We start from the raw sequence: 17,473 nt of genomic DNA, 5'->3' as shown, positions 1-17,473 counted from the left end.
GCTCGTCCGAACTTAGCACACTTTTATTTGTTATATACTATGGGTTGCCCAAAAAGTAATTGCGGATTTTTTAAAAGGAAGTAAATGCATTTTTAATAAAGCTTAGAATGAACTTTAATCAAATATACTTTTTTTACACTTTTCTTCTAAAGCAAGCTAAAAGTAACAGCTGATAACTGACAGAAGAAAGAATGCAATTACAGAGTCACAAGCTGTGAAAAAATTTGTCAACGCTGACTATATGAAAAATCCGCAATTACTTTTTGGGCAACCCAATAGATAGCTGAGCCCGGCCCACTCCGCTGTGCTTTCATTTACACCACGCGAAAAATATGTTTCTTATTTTTACGGAAGCCACCGTAGCGCAGAGTTTAGTATGTCCGCCTATGACGCTGAACGCCTGGGTTCGAATCCTAGCGAAACCATCAGAAAAAAAATTTCAGCGGTGGTTTTCCCCTCCTAATGCTGGCAACATTTGTGAGGTACTATGCCATGTAAAACTTCTCTCCAAAGAGGTGTGGCACTGCGGCACGCCGTTCGGACTCGACTATGAAAAGGAGGCCCCTTATCATTGAGCTTAAACTTGAATCAGACTGCACTCATTAATATGTGAGAAGTTTGCCCCAGTTCCTTAGTGTCCATGGGTATGTTCATGGGCAAAATTTGCAATTGTATTCTTAGTCTAAAATTTTGACAATATTTTAATTAATCAGATTTTTTCCAAAATAATTTATAAAAAATGGCTTGTATTTATATCTACTTTTATATTTGACAATGATAGACACTTGAACTACCTGAAACATCTTTTGTTAAGGCACGTCGAAGTCTTCTCCTGAATACCTTTCATTCGGGCCAATACGTCTCTTTGGGTGAGATTTTGGGATTGGGCGACCCCTTTGATACTTGATCCCAAATTTTAATATCATACTCGTATTCTACTCTCCAATACCTTTCATTTGATACCCATATTGTCCCTTTTGGTACACTTTTGATTTTAAGTGGTGTTTTTGAGATAACGGGGAGAGTCCGCCCACTTCCAATATCAACAGATTATAAAGTCTATACCTCCTTCCTGACCATATTCATAATCTACTCCTGAATACCTTTCATTCGAGTCCCATGTTGTCAATAAACCTATTTTAGGGGGTTTGGGGTCGGGGCGGCCCCCCAGTTACTTGGACCAAATTTTTAATAAAAAAATTCCTACTCTACTCCTGAATACCTTTCATTTGAGTCCCATATTGTCCCGATCGGTTCACTTTTATTTATTTTGGGTCGTACATTTGGGGTAAGGTTGAGGGTCCGCCTCCCTTCCGATATGAAAAAGTTATATAGCCGGCCCCCCGTTACTTGGACCTTATTTTTAATAAAAATTCCTACTCTACTCCTGAATACCTTTCATTTGAATCCCATATTGTCCCGATCAGTCCACTTTTATTTATTTTATGTCGTACATTTGGGGTAAATTTGAGGGTCCGCCTCCCTTCCGATATGAAAAAGTTATATAGCCTATTGCTTCCTCCTTCCAGACATAATATGTGAAGATTTCAAGAATATCAGTTCAGCCGTTTTTGAGTCTACACGGAACAAACTAATTTACAAAACCCACATGCAAACAAACAAACACAAATTCATATACATATGAATTTACATAAAGATTTTGTAAAAATTTCATTTCTATAGGAATTTTTTTCAAAGTTTCATATCTCTCGGAATTTGTTTTTTCTCTCCTAGGTATGGCCCTATTCATTGTCGTTGCTGTCATGTCCATTGATTTCCTGGGTACAAAATCCACCGCCGATCTTTTGGGTTGGATCTTTAGAATATTCCCTCATTTCTCTCTGGCCATGGGTCTCAATAAGCTATATGTCAATGTGGCAACACGTGATGCCTGCAGCAATAAAATGATTGTAATATTGCCCGATGCTCTCAGATGTCAATTGGTACCAAAATGTTGTTGTAAGTTGACATACTTGTACTGAAATATGCTAACAAAAGTTGCCAGATTGAGTATATTTTTTCTTAATTGTTTTTTTTTTTATTTCACAGACACTATACCCTATTTCGATTGGGAAGAGCCTGGCATTTTACCCGAAATTGTATATTTAGTTGGCACTGCTATTGCATTCTTGACCATTTTGATTTTACGCGAATATGGCATTTTAAATGAATTGATTTATAAATGGAAACAAAGAAATTTGTAAGTATATGGCTGTTAAAGGAAGCAAGAGAGAGAGAGAGAGAGAGAGAGACAGACATAGCACCCAAAAAAGAGAAAATTTATATATATATATATATTTTTTTTTCATTTTCTTTTAATTAGCAAACCCACACCACCTGCTCCAGATGCCTATTACGATGATGACGTTGAGAAGGAGAAAAATCGCATTTTGAATATGACCCCCACGGATTTGAGCATTTGGAATTTGGTTTTAGATCGCGTTACCAAGTATTATGATAAATTTTTGGCTGTTAATGAAATATCGCTGTGTGTTAAACCGTAAGTTGATATTGAAAATTACTGCCTAAGTTGTTACACAACACAGAAGCATATTTTAAGGCGGCTTGATAAAATCATGCAAAAAATAGTTTTACGATTTAAACCCCGTTTACACTGCTCATTAAATCCGGATTTAAGGCTCTCGTCAGCTGATTTTATTAAGGGAAAACCGATGATCGAACCATTAAATCCGGATTTACAGAGCAATGTAAACGGGGTTTTAACAATATCGGTTTGTTGTTCTCGGTCTGATAAAATATATAGGGGTATATTAAAATATCAGAAACGTACCAAAAGGCCATAAATGGGCTACCGTTGACCGATTATGGCTTAATTCGGCATAGGTATTGGAAGTCATAACAGAAAACTACATACAACGTACTGGGCTTCGTGATACAACATTCCGTGCAGTATTAACCTTTCTCTCCTGCGCCTGGCGCTAGTGACCCCTGCATAGAATGTATGGGGTAGCAGTCAAGTCCGGTACTGCCGAGATAGAGCTAAATAACTCGTACATACCGCCGGTTGGTTATTGTGACCCAATTAAGGGCCAAATTTACAGGCCCTACATCAGTGGCCTACTGGCCATAATCGCTTGGTTCTAGGAGACCTTAACGCTTTAATATCTTTGGCTCCACGTTGTGCACATTGAATGAGGATGCCACCACTAGGACATTTGCCAGACATTTCCATTGCATGGCCTGATCTCCTGAGTGCCGTTTGCTGGCAAGGCGACACATTTTTGGGATCAGACCATCGATCAACCACCCCACTTCATAACCTCTGAGTGCCGGACGTTTACCAATCAGAAGAAGGTCGATTGGGTCAGCTTCATAGAGTACACCAATCAACGCTTCAGTGAGCTACCACCTCCTTCAAATGTGCTAGTTGTCGAGAGGAAATTTCGAGACATCATTAAAGCAGCATCCGCTCGCTTTATACCAGCCGGTCGAATACCCCAAGAGCCGCCAAATTTCCCGGTGCAGGCAGCGGTACTCGCAAACCACCGTGATTGCTGTCGCGAGAAGCTTAGCTGCGAGCTACCCGGCGCGTCCACAGGTTGCAGATATTGAAATGCTCCATACGGAGTAGCTGCAACGCCAGTCGCGGACAATCGGCGGTATCTAGCGGAGAGTCTCATTGAGAGGCCGGGCGGCTCCGGCTCTTGCACAAATACTAAGTAATATGACAAGGCGTGTTATTGGCGCCTAAAAATAACCAATGGACAACATGCTCCCGCGGCGTTCGGTCCTTTGGACCGGAACGAGCTTGCTCACCTGCAAGAGCTTGACGGGGATCGCCACGTCAACATGCAATGTGGTTACAACAACAACAAATATTGATGACAACGTACAGGGTATGTGACCTGGAATCACACGTCGCCTGCTTAGCTGCCCAGTCAGACCCATTTAACCCAGACCCAGATTCCTCTGGATACATCACCCCTTAGTCGCAGAGTTTCTGGGTGTGAATATTCAACAGAACCAAGCAGTCAAACCATAGAATACAACACACTGCTTGCTAACCTACAGAATCTTGACGAGGATCGCCATCTCCACATGAAATGTAGTTACAACAACAGCAACAATAACAAACTGTTGATAGTTAACCTCGCTCCAAGCAGGAATTGATGCCAACGTGCAGGATGTGTATCCTGATTATGACTTGGGACCACACGACACACGGCTCCTGTTTAACTGCCCAGCCAGACCCATTCGACTCAGTCCCAGATCCCTCTGGACACACCATCCATACCTTAGTCGCAAAGTTCCTGGGTCTGGATATTCAACAGAATCAAGCGGACGAAGGATAGAACACAACACACTGCTATAACAACAACAAACTGATGCTAGTTAACCTCGCTCCATGCAAGGATTGATGGCAAAGAGCAGAATGTGTGTTCTGATGGTGAACTGGGACCACACGATACACATCACCTGTTTAACTGCCCAGCCATACCTATTCGACTCACAGCCAGATCCCTCTGGGCACACCACACCTTAGTCGCAAAGTTCTTGGGTCTGGATATTCAACAGAACCAAGCGGACGAAATATAGAACACAACACACTGCTATAACAACAACAAACTGGTGATAGTTAACCTCGCTCCAAACAAGGATTGAAGGATGTGTGTCCTGATTATGACCTGGGACCACACGTCACACGTCTTCTGTATAACTGCCCAGCCGTACCCATTCGACTTAGACCCAGATCCCTCTGGACACACCACACCTTATTCGCAAAGTTCCTGGGTCTGGATATTTAAGAGAACCAAGCGGTCAAAAGATAGAACATTACTCACTGCTACAACAACAACAATCTGATGATAGTTAACCTCGCTCGGCAAATCTTTCACTTTGAGCCAATCCACACCCAAATTTTTCGTTATATTTACAACTTTAACTACCTTTTGCCCACCTATATTTTTTTTATTCTTATATTTGTCCCTATCTTCTTTTTTTCATTACAGTGTCGAATGCTTTGGCCTTTTGGGTGTCAATGGTGCCGGTAAGACGACCACCTTTAAAATGATGACTGGTGATGAGCGTATTACCAGCGGCAATGCCTATGTCAAGGGCATGAATCTTGCGGCCGATGTCAACAGTGTTTACAAAGAAATCGGCTATTGTCCACAATTCGATGCATTGCTTGATGATTTGACGGGCCGTGAAACTATGCGCATTTTCTGTCTGCTACGTGGTGTGAGACGTGATCGTATAAGTAACATATCCGAAGAATTGGCCAAATCATTTGGTTTTATGAAACATTTCGACAAGGAGACCAAAGCCTATAGTGGTGGCAACAAACGTAAATTGAGTACAGCTTTGGCTGTCATAGGCAGTCCATCGGTTATATATTTGGATGAACCTACCACGGGTATGGATCCTGCCGCCCGTCGCCAACTATGGAATATGGTGTGTCGCATTCGAGATTCGGGAAAATCCATAATTTTAACCTCACATAGTATGGAAGAGTGTGAAGCGTTGTGCACACGTCTGGCCATTATGGTCAATGGTGAATTCAAGTGTATAGGTTCCACACAGCATTTAAAGAATAAATTCTCCAAGGGTCTCATTTTGAAGATCAAAGTGAGGCGTAGTACGGATATCATAAAGTCGAGCAAGTAAGTGAAGCTATTGATTGAGAATGGGAAAGAGATACATCAACCTGTTTGTTTTTGATTTACCGTTTGTTTTTTTTTTTTGTAGCGGCCGCACCTTAAGAATAGGTAGCAACTCTGCTTTGCCACATGTAATGGAACAGGATATCCAAAATGTTAGAACATTTATTGAAACCGAATTCCCAAGAGCCGAATTACAGTAAGTTTTGTTATTATTCAAGGTGGTCTCATGCGAACAGTTGAAAACAACCGGCCAGCTGATGGTATTAATATGGCAGTTCTTTGTTTACATTCCACCCCATTTTTCGGCACGTTCTCTGTTCGTCTGTGTTGCTATTTCTTTCATTCTACTTGCTTACATATACATACGAGCGCAAGCTTTCTCTCATTTTACCTGCACACGTACACACGAAAGCTTTCTCTCATTTTACCTGTACACGTACACACGCGAGGGCAAGTTTCTTTGGTTGTGTTGAGAACAATGACATCGTGATGGCGAGATGGCGTATTTGTGGTTGTTGTACAAATGAGACCACCTTTAATTGTTTTAAATTGTATTATTCACATTTTAAATTATGCCTACATTTTTGCTTTCTTTTTGCAGAGAAAACTACCAAGGTATTCTTACCTTCTACATTCCATTGTCCAGTATTAAATGGTCTCAAATCTTTGGCCTTATGGAAAGTAATCGAGACCAATTGAATATCGAAGATTATTCGATATCACAGACGACATTAGAAGAGATTTTCTTAGATTTTGCCAAATATCAGCGAGAAGACACCCGACAAGTCACCAAGTGAGCCTAAAATTCTACACCAACCTGTGCACATACTCCCCCGCGCCCACACACATACAAAAACACACCTTCCTACTTTCTTGTCATGCACTCAACACTTGCACTTCTACTTCTACTTTTTCTTATTTCTGTATTTGGCCTAATATGACATGCGAAAAGCTATGTAAATTTTTTTCTACCAGTTTTTCTTTTGCACATTTGTAAATAATTCACTGGGTTACACAAACTCGCACTAATTTTTTTTTTAGATTTAAGTTAAATTTAGTTAGCACTAATTATAATTATTATTAAATATGGATTTTATTTAATACACAAACCACACACGCACACTTCTTTTGCATTTATTTCGGCGCTTGCTACTATTCGCACCTTTATTTCAACACCTTTTTTTGAGTTTTAGAAAACTAAATTCAAACATGTTCTACTTCATCAAACCTAGAACTTTGGCGCATCGGCACAATGGTAACACAAGCACTATTCTTATTTATATATCTACTAGCTGGACAGGGCCCGCTCCGCTGCGCCTCTAATTTTATCCGAGCCCTATAAGGTCACGTCAGAAAATAAGTTTGGGGGTGCTGGTGCGGCCTTTCAGATTTTATGTGGATATTATATTGGTGCTCTTCTTCCAAATACCTTTCATTGGAGCCTTATATTGCTATGATCGATAAATAGGTCCGGTATGGGGGTGCTTTTGGGGCTGAGTCGGATCCCCATATATTAGATTCGTGCTTTGAAATCAGATACCTTTCATTTGAGTCCCATATTGTCATTATTGGTTTATGTTTTATTTGGCAGGTGGCTTTGGAGGTGGGGCGGCCCCCTAGATATCCCACCCTAAAGGATACAAATTTCTGTATTTAAGTTATTATAAACAAACTAAATTTCGCTTGAATCGTCCCCCCCCAAATCTGCGAGATCTGGCGTTTTTGAAAAAAGCTAAGGGGAGGGTCCGCCGGTTAAAGTTTGGATGTTAGATCTACTTCATTCTCTAGAATTTGGTGGTGGATTGGATTAGCCAAACTATTTGCCCCGAAAGTGGATATCAGATTCATGCTGCGCTCACAAAAACCACATTGGAGCTACATATTGCTATAGTCGGTATATGAAACAGATTTGAGCCCCTTTTTGCCATAATCCACGAATATGTTCAGTTTGAGGTGTATTCAGGATGGGTCGGTCACCCACGTACTTAGCCCTAAAAATATATCAGCATTGTTGTTGTAGTAGTTTATTGTGTTCTATCTTTCATCTGCTAAATTCTGTTGAGTGTCAAGACCCAGGAACTCTGCGACTAAGATGGATGGGTCTGGCCGGGCAGTTAAACAGGTGACGTGTATCGTGCGGTCCCGGGTTACAATCGAGACATAGATCTTGCACGTCGGCATCAATCCTAGCTCTGTAGGAATTGAGGCGAATGCCTCTGCCGGAACGTAATTGAGCCAGAACTGCTCTGGTTTGCCGGGGGAGGTCGATTTCTTCAGATGCAATGGGTGGCGGTCGTTCTCCAAGGACTACATTCACCCGGTAGTCAATTACCGCATCTGCTACCGTGTCTGCATGAATGTTGTTTAGACCTGCTTGATATGCCGCTTGATCTACAGGTTCTCTCTTGTAGAGCTGAACCTCACGCTCTAGATCGTGTAGATCTACCTTAAGGCTTCTGGGCGGTGGATATCTATCCACAGGATGATGATTTAGATGGTCTTTGCGATAACAGCCCAAATAGCTTAGACAGCATGTAGTTATGTCTTCGAACTGTAAGGATCTTTGTCTACTGATGGAGGTGGTCCACATGAGAACTGAGGAGACAGCCCGTCGCAGTTCGGAGGGCGGCATTCTGACATGTAAATATTTTTCCTCTGCGTGTCACAAAGTTGACGAAATCACACTGGCACACTTACCACAGACCGGCCAATTGCTTTCTACGTGGTCAACAAGGTTTCAAGTGCTGCCAGCAAGTGACTTGTGGACGTGATAATAAGTACTGTACCACTGCTCCTGATAGAACCGATTGGAACTACGATATCCCTGGTCAATACCATGGCAGCCGGACCCGATGAAGATCTTCAATCCTTGCCGCCTCAGTGTACAACACACAGCTACAACAACAACGATATCCCTGGTAATAGAAGTTACATAGATTTCTATACGAAAGGTTCCAAACTAGATGACCATGCGGGCTTTGGGGTGTACTCTAAAGATCTAGAACTGGTCGTATCGAAAAGGTTACCCGATCACAGCAGTGTGGTGGAATGACTAAGATATAATGTCATAACGATGATTGGTATCAATATCCTCTTAGACAGTCAGACAGCCATTAAATCCCTGGAGAACGTATTTCTGAATACAAAAACCGCCATCGACTGTCGCAGATCTCTTAACGAAATGGCTGAACAGTTCAAAATGTACCTGTTCTGGGTGCTGGGCCACAGAGATATCTCAGGGAATTGTAAAACGGACGAGCTTGCGAGACTAGGAACTACTTTACACATTCCAGGGAAACTGGAATCTGTGTGCATGCCTCTAGCCCGAAGGACATCGAATGATGGCCGCAAAGAGAGGGCTGCGAGCACTCCAAAATTATGTGGCCTATTTTAGACTTGAAGAGGTCTACCGCTTTGTAATGACTGCCTAGAACAGACGTCTCAGTCATTGTGCCCGTCATGACAGGTCACTTCCGATTAGACTGAAAACATGCTGACAGACTGAAGGTTGCCAGCAACGACTTTTGCAGAAACTGTGAGCACATCGAAGTAGAAGAGACTATAGAACACCTTCTGTGTGTGTGTCCCGCACTGGCAGTCAGAAAGAGTTTCACTTTAGGTTCTCATTTCTTTGAGAACCTGTCTGATTAAGCGGATTTGAACATTCGCAAGTTATGGGGCTTTTTAAAGCGATCTGGATAGTTCAATGGTAGGAACTAGAAGGCATCTTCCTTCTACTTTTCCTGTGGTATCACAATGGACGCCTAAATGAGTCTGTTGGCAGACTGCTCCTCAAACCTAACCTAATCGCCGTTGAGATATTTCAAAATTCTCAACGGTAGGTTAGGTCACACAAAAAGTCGTTTTTTTTTGTAAAAAGGTCGCATCAAAAATTCGTTTTCGCAAAAAAAGTCACACGTTGAATATTTTAGGTCCTAGCAGAAAATGGTAAACTAGTTACACATTTACAAGGTATGTATTATAGAAACACAATTTTTACCTTGCACAACTACTATGGCTACGATAAAATGTGTAGTTTGACTGAAAAATTCATCCTGATACGGCTTAGCCATGTCCGCCTTTCTGTGCCGATAGTCGACCTGTCGTTTTTATAAAATCAAGGTGAGGATCGCATTCGTTATCCACTCATCACGAAATTTTCCACAGATCACATTTTTAGCCTCATGACAAACACGTTTGTTTAAAATCGGCTCAGATTTAGATATAGCTCCAATATATAGGTCGACCGATTTACACTTGCTACAGTTTTCAACCGAAATTTGGTATGGAGTGTTGTATTACTCATCGTTAAGTCTCTGCTAAATTTCATCAAAATCGATTCAGTTAAATATCTGTTTGACAAGCAATTCAAAATTTGACATGTTCAAGATGACCAACTTTCAATGGTAATTTCAAAGATTTTTCGACTTGGCAACACTGTGTGTCGTCGCTTGGTTAAATTTGCGTACTCCTCATAAATTGTACAAAAAGTCGTGCAACTTGAAAAAAGTTTCACAAATTGGCCAAATGTCGCAAATTAGTGCTAATTTAGAAAAGTCGTATAAAAATCAATGGCCTCAAAAAAGGTCGGAATTGCAGACTTTAGTTGCACAACGGTAACACTGGGTTTGACAACGATTCCATAGAAAAACAAAAAAAAAAAAAAAAAACACATATGCCGACCAAAAGTGGGCTGTCATGTGGATATTCGTAGAGCAGTGATGGAACTTCCACACATTTGCACATTACTTTGAAGCCTGCTGGAGTTATAACTGAACACTATATGCTAAATTTCAAACAAATCGGATAAAAACGCGGCTCGTAACGGCTCAAGAAGTCAAATCGGGAGATCGGTTTATATGGGAGCTATAACAGGTCCTTTACCGATTGGAACCATACTTGACACAGTTGTTAAGAGTCATAACAGAACACCATGTACAAAATTTCAGACAAATCAGATGAAAATTGAGGCTTCCAGGGGCTTAAGAAGTCAAATCTGGAGATCGGTTTATATGGGAGCTATATCAGGTTCTTGACCGATTTGGCCCGTACTTGACACAGTTGTTAAGAGTCATAACAGAACACCATGTACAAAATTTCAGACAAATCAGATGAAAATTGAGGCTTCCATGGGCTCAAGAAGTCAAATTGGGAGATCGGTTTATATGGGAGCTATATCAGGTTCTTGACCGATTTGGACCGTACTTGACACAGTGGTTGGAAGTCATAACAGAACACTAAGTGCAAATTTTCAGTCAAATCGGACAAAAATTGTGACTTCCATGGGCTCAAGAAGTCAAATCGGGAGATCGGTTTATATGGGAGCTTTATCTAAATCTGAACCGATATGGCCCATTTGTAATCCCCAACGACCTACATCAATATAAAATATCTGTGCACAATTTTAAGCGGCTAGCTCTACTCGTTCGACAGCTATCGTGATTTCGTCAGACGGACGGAGGGATATGGCTAGTTCGAATGAGAATTTCGAGACGATCAAGAATATATATATATACTTTATGGGGTCCTAGATCAATATTTCGAGGTGTTACAAACGGAATGAATAGATTAGAATACCCTCATCTTATGGTGATGGGTATAAAAAACGTTGGAATTTTTTGGACTTTCTTATAACCATTGTCCACTATTGTTTAAGTGTCCCTAATTTGAGTCAAAAATCTCTTTTTAATACCCTCCATGGGGGTATATTAATTTCATCATTCTGTTTGTAACACCTCGAAATATGCGTCGAAGACCCCATAAAGAATATATATTCTTGATCGTCATGACATTTTAAGTTGATTTTGTCATGTCCGTCTGTCTGTCTGTCAAAAGCACGCTAACGGGTAAAGGCACGAAGGGGTAAAGCTAGCCGCTTGAAATTTTACACAAATACTTTTTATTAGTGAAGGTCGGTTGGGATTGTAAATGGGCCACATCGGTCCATGTTTTGATATAGCTGCCGTATAAACCGATCTTGGGTCTTGACTTTTTGAGCTTCTAGAAGGCGCAATTCTTATCCGATTTGGCTGAAAATTTGCACGCAGTGTTTTGGTATCATTTTCAACAACTGTGCTTAGTATGGTTCATATTGGTTCATAACCTGATATAGCTGCCATATAAACCGATCTGGGACCTTGATTTTTTGAGCCGCTAGAGGGCGCAATTCCCACTCGATTTGACTGAATTTGAATTTTGACTGAAGGGTATATAAGATTCGGCCCGGCCGAACTTAGCACGCTCTTACTTGTTTGTATTGCCATTGACCTTTGACATTTTGATTGCTTTAACGAATTAACTCTTTTATTTTATGCAACTTTCCCTAACTGCTCATTTTTCTGATCGTTTGCTACAATGTAACACAAAATGAGAAATTGAAACACGGATCTTTTGAGAAGTTTCTGTTTGTTTTCAAAATTAACTAATCATTCTTCTTATTCTATATTATTTTGAAGCAACTCATGGTGTTCCTGCTGCAATAAACAAGCTGAAGAATGATTCTGGAATGCAAAGAACCGCCTGATAGGTCTGTGGAAGGGAGGAGATCCCCCCCAAGCCTATGCCCTATAAATGTATACGTGATAATAGATAACAGAAGTGATCCACAAAGAATGTCAGTACAATCAATAGAAAAACAAAAATAAAACGGAACCGTGATCTATACTACCAAAAGAATGTATAAAAAAAATAGAAACATACATTGAATGCTAAAATTAAATTGTATATAAATAAGTAATTATATAGTAATATATAACAAATACGAATGCCTAAACTATTATTACATTTATATATTATATAAAAAAATCTACAATCTTCATATATACATGCATATGCTATGTATGTATCTCAACAATGCCACTACGAAAATCATATAAACAAATGTATTTTTATAAATGTGTATTTTTTTTAGGAAAAAACTCATATATGTAATTATATTCATAGTTTTTGATGTTTTTTTCCTCCTACTTTTGTTGATACATTTTAAGTATTGGGGCTTTTCAGAGGCAGATTTTAGTATTACGAAAGTGCTTTAAATTCTTAAAGAATGATTGGAAATGAAAAAAAAAATATCTAAATGTTCCTAAGTTATTGTAGTGTAGTGAAAAGAGAGAGATGCTTAATCAACTTTAGCTGGAAATTGGTAAATTTTATTCATAAATTTTAGACGCCTCGTACTCAGCTCGCATTGACACCACATAAATTACAAAAATAAAATGATTACGAATTTTTCAATCTCCTCCAAAAAAGGAGATTTCTATGTACTTATGTTAAGGAATTTAAATTTTTGTATGTGTCAATTGTTTTTATACATGTATTTGGTGGATGTGATGACATCTCAATTTTTTTTTTACCTCATCCTTATATTTTTTTATGAATTTTTACATGACTATTAGCCAGTGATTTAGTATACATGAAATATTATGGAATTAGTTACATTTTAAGTTTTAAAAATTGAATTTTATTGTGAATAAAATAAAAATAAATATTATAATTAACCACCACTAAAATATTGGCCACTCTTCTCGTTTTATGGTACACTAGCTGGCCCGGGCCCGCTCCGCTGCGCCTTCTTTTACTTAATATGGAACAAAAGTTTCTTTGGAATATTTATTTTCGATAATTAAAGATCTTTAAGTGAAATACCATGCTAACTTGACTAACAGTTTAACAATATAAGGGCCTTTATCTGAATCCCATATGATCTTTATTGGTCTACGAATTTAAGTTTGGATGTAAGGTGTACTCCATTCTTAAAATACTTCATTTCAGCCCGATATTCTCATGATGTCTGATTTAGTGGTGTTTTCGGGGGAGAGGTGGTCCGCCAGATACTTGACCCTGAAAAATGTCGGCATCTTGCTCTTCTCTCAAATACCATTTATTTAAACCCCATATTGCCATTGGCTTAAGAGCCGTTTACAGGATGAGGCGTCCCCCAAACACATGGCCCCAAAATAGGTTATCAAATTCATTTTCTAATCTCAAATACCTTTCATTTGAGCCACATATTGGCATGGTCGAAAAATTTTTTTCCCTTTGGTGGTGTTTTGGGAAAGGGGTGATGCCCCAAATACATGGTCCTACATTTGGATATCAAATTCGTATTCCAATATTGAGCCCCATATTGCAATGGTCAGTAAAAAATTCCTGTTTGTGGGAAATTTTGGGAAAGGGGTAGTCCCCCAGAAAATTGGTCCCGAAAGCGGGTATCAAATGTTGCTCTACCCCTCAATACCTTTCATTTAAGCTCCAAATTGACATGGTCTGTAATTATGCCCGATTTAGTGGTGTTTTGGAGATTGGGGAGGTCACCCAAACACTAAGCCTGGTAAATATATTAGCAATTATTTTGAATCATTTATTTGAACCCCATATTGCCATTGACCTCAAAATTGTATATCGAATTCGTTTTCTAATCTCATTTAAAATCCCTATGGCAAAAGTCAGCAAATTTGTCCGGTTTGGGGTATTGGCCCTAAAAATAAAATAAATATTTAGTTCCGCTCTCTTTAAGACCCAAATTGTCGTGGTGAGTAAATACGTCCTATTTGTGGTTTTTATGGTGGTGGGACGTCCCCTAGACAGTTGGTCACTAATTGTAATATCAGATACGTGTTCTACTTCCAAATACCTTTAATTTGAGCTCCATATTTCCATAGTCGGCAAACATGACCGGCTTGGGGGTGTTTTAGGAGATTGGCGGCCCCTCAGTGAGTTGGCCTTGAAAATATATATCGGATTCGTGTTCTACTCTAAAACCCCATATATTTGAGCCTCATATTGCATTAGTCATCAAATATTTCCTATTTGGGTGGTGTTGTGCGGGTGGGGTGGCCCCATAGACACTTTTTCCGAATATTGATATCAAATACGTGCTTTGCTCCCAAAGACCTTTCATTTGAGCCCCATATTGCTATGGTCGTAAATTTGTCCCCTTTGCGGGATGTTTTTGGTGAGAGGCTGCACCCCAAACACTTGGTCCCATATTTGGATATCAGATTCGTATTCTACATTCAAATACTTTTTATTTAAGCCCCATATTCCCATGGTCAGTAAATAAGTCCTGTTTGGGGGTGTGTTTTGGGAAAGGGGTGGACCCCCAGAAACTCGGTCCCACATTTGGATATCAAATTCTTATTCTACTCGCAAATACCTTTCATTTGAGTCCCATATTGCTATGGTCGGTAAATATGTCTGATTTAGGGGTGTTTTGGGGGTTGGGGTGGTTCCCCTAGCACTTGGTCCGACAATTGGATATCAGATACGTTTTCTTATCCTAAATACCTTTCATTTGAGTCCCATATTGTCGTGATTGGTCTAAATATATGTTTGGTAGGTTTTAGGGTGGGGCAGCCCCCCTAGGTACCCCATCCGAAATTTGGATACCAAATTTTTGTTTTTAGCGTACTGTATGAGAGCACACAAAGTTTCGCTTAAATCGCACCACCATCTCCAAAATCTGGGGTTTCTGAAAATTAGGGTTAGGGGGAGGGTCCGCCCTGTGTAAAATGTCAGCCAATTCGACTAAGAATTGCGCCCTTTGGGGGCTCAAGGAGTAAAATAGAGAGATCGATTTATGTGGGAGCTGTATCGGGCTATAGATCGATTCAGACCATAACAAACATGTATTTTTATGTTCATGAGAGGATCTGTCGTACAAAATTCAGGCAAATAGGATAATAATTGCGACCTCTAGAGGCTCAAGAAGTCTCTAGCTGCCATATAAACCAGATCGGTTTATATGGCAGCTATATTAGGTTATGAACCGATTTGAACCTTATTCGACACAGTTGAAAGTAAGAATGAAATACGTCATGCAAAATTTCAGCCAAATCGGATAAGAATTGCGCCCTCTAGAGGCTCAAGAAGACAAGTCCCCAGATCTGTTTATATGACAACTATATCAGGTTATGAACCGATTTGAACCATACCTGGCACAGTTGTTGGATATCATAACAAAATACTTCGTGCAAAAATTCATCGGATTCAGATCGGATAAGAATTGCGCACTTTAGAGGCTCAAGAAGTCAAGACCCAAGATCGGTTTATATGACAGCTATATCAAAATATGGACCGATATGGCCCATTTACAATACCAAACGACCTACACAAATAAGAAGAATGTGTGCAAAATTTTAAGCGGAATGCTTTAAACCTCCGGAAGTTAGCGTTCTTTTGACAGACAGACGGACGGACATGGCTAGATCGACATAAAATGTCGCGACGATCAAGAATATATTGTATATACTTTATGGGGTCTCAGACGAATTACAAACAGAATACCGAAATTAGTATACCTCCCTTCCTATGGTGGAGGGTATAAAAACGGACGCTCCAACGTTGACGATCCACGCCAATGAAAAACGGACCATGATTTGCGGATCTGCACCTGGAATGTCCGCACTCTCCATAGAGAAGGTGCAGTATACGCGCTGGCGGATGTATTAGAGAAGTATAAGGCAGATATTACCGCCTTACATGAAGTGCGATGGACTGGGAATGGCGTCACTACAACACCAAACGTTGACGACCAATACTATAGCTGCCATAACACCAGGCATGAATTTGGCTGTGGATTTGTGGTTAGTCGGACACTGAAACACCTTGTCTCCAGCTTTACTCCGGTGGATAAGAGGCTAGCCACAATCCGCATAAAAGCCAAATTCTTCAACATCAGCCTTATTTGTGCCCATGCCCCGACAGAAGACAAAGACGAGCAAGGCGACCAGGGATATTTTCTACGAGCGCCTAGAGAGAGAATATGACCGCTAATCGTTCTGGGAGATTTTAATGCGAAGATAGGGAAGGAAGACATTTCTGGTCCAACAGTCGGAAAGTTTAGCCTCCATGAGATAACGTCCAGTAATAGGTTGAGGCTGATAGATTTCGGCGCAGCAAAAAACATGGTAGTTAGTAGCACCAGATTTCAACATAAAAATATTCACAAAGCCACATGGCTGGCATCCGATCAAAACACGAGAAACCAAATTGATCACGTTGTGATAGATGGAAGGCATTCATCCAGCGTTTTAAATGTACGATCGATCCGTGGTGCAAATATAGATTCGGATCATTACCTAGTTGCAGCAAAGGTTCGCACCCGTTTGAACATGGCGAGGAATGTACGATCTGACACTGCACGGAAGCTGAACGTTGAAAAGCTGCAAACACAACAAATGGCAGCGGCATACTCCACTCGACTGACCCAACTGCTTGATGAAAGCACTCCTTGTTCCGATGATATAATGGCGCAGTGGCAAACTATTGCCCACTCAATGGAAAATGACGCGAAATCCGTACTTGGGTACCGGAAGCTCCACCTCCAAAAACCCATGGTACGACCAAGAGTGTCGAGATGCTACTGAAGCCAAGAATGCGGCATATAGAGCAACCCTGCAATCAGATGATGGAGAGGTATCGGGAGAAAAGGAGAGAGGAGAAACGTCTGTTCCGCAGGAAGAAAAGGGAAATGGAAAGACGTGAGTGTGAGCGAATTGAGATGTTCAGGAGTCAGAAGGAAGTCCCGAAATTCTACCAAAGAATTAAACATCAAACCGATGGCTTTGGTGCAGGCACATCTTCCTGCAGAGACAAAGGAGAAAAGCTGGTAACTGACAGATAGCATGCTGAGGACATGGAAAGAATATTTTACCCAACTGCTAGGGTCCGACGTTGGCGGCGAAGAGGATACCGCAGAACCAATCAATGATTATGGTATAGAATGTTTACCTCCTAGTCAGAATGAGATCCAAGTAGCAGTGACCCGACTAAAGAACAACAAGGCAGCAGGACCCGACGGGTTACCCCCTGAACTACAATATTTAAGACCGGGGTTGACACGCTGATAA

At 40.5% G+C, this 17,473-nt stretch overlaps 1 protein-coding gene across 5 annotated transcripts in view; it reads left to right on the top strand.

Annotated features, from left to right (window-relative positions):
- The window catches only part of LOC106085149 (phospholipid-transporting ATPase ABCA3), a 119,464-nt gene extending 106,332 nt beyond the window's left edge, over window positions 1-13,132 (top strand). For all 5 annotated transcript variants that reach the window (XM_059366359.1, XM_059366360.1, XM_059366362.1 and 2 more), the window contains 7 exons: window positions 1,735-1,959; window positions 2,050-2,200; window positions 2,324-2,500; window positions 4,971-5,624; window positions 5,710-5,820; window positions 6,226-6,417; window positions 12,080-13,132. In XM_059366359.1, the coding sequence (XP_059222342.1) occupies window positions 1,735-1,959; window positions 2,050-2,200; window positions 2,324-2,500; window positions 4,971-5,624; window positions 5,710-5,820; window positions 6,226-6,417; window positions 12,080-12,122 (1,553 nt within the window). In that variant the 3' untranslated portion in view covers window positions 12,123-13,132. The remainder of the gene's footprint in view (window positions 1-1,734; window positions 1,960-2,049; window positions 2,201-2,323; window positions 2,501-4,970; window positions 5,625-5,709; window positions 5,821-6,225; window positions 6,418-12,079) is intronic.
- The last annotated feature ends 4,341 nt before the right edge of the window (window positions 13,133-17,473 follow it).

Source organism: Stomoxys calcitrans, chromosome 4 (genome assembly GCF_963082655.1).
Source record: "Stomoxys calcitrans chromosome 4, idStoCalc2.1, whole genome shotgun sequence".
NCBI lineage: Eukaryota > Metazoa > Arthropoda > Insecta > Diptera > Muscidae > Stomoxys > Stomoxys calcitrans.
Note: the sequence above shows the minus strand (reverse complement) of the source record. Positions and strands in the feature narration are given on the sequence as shown.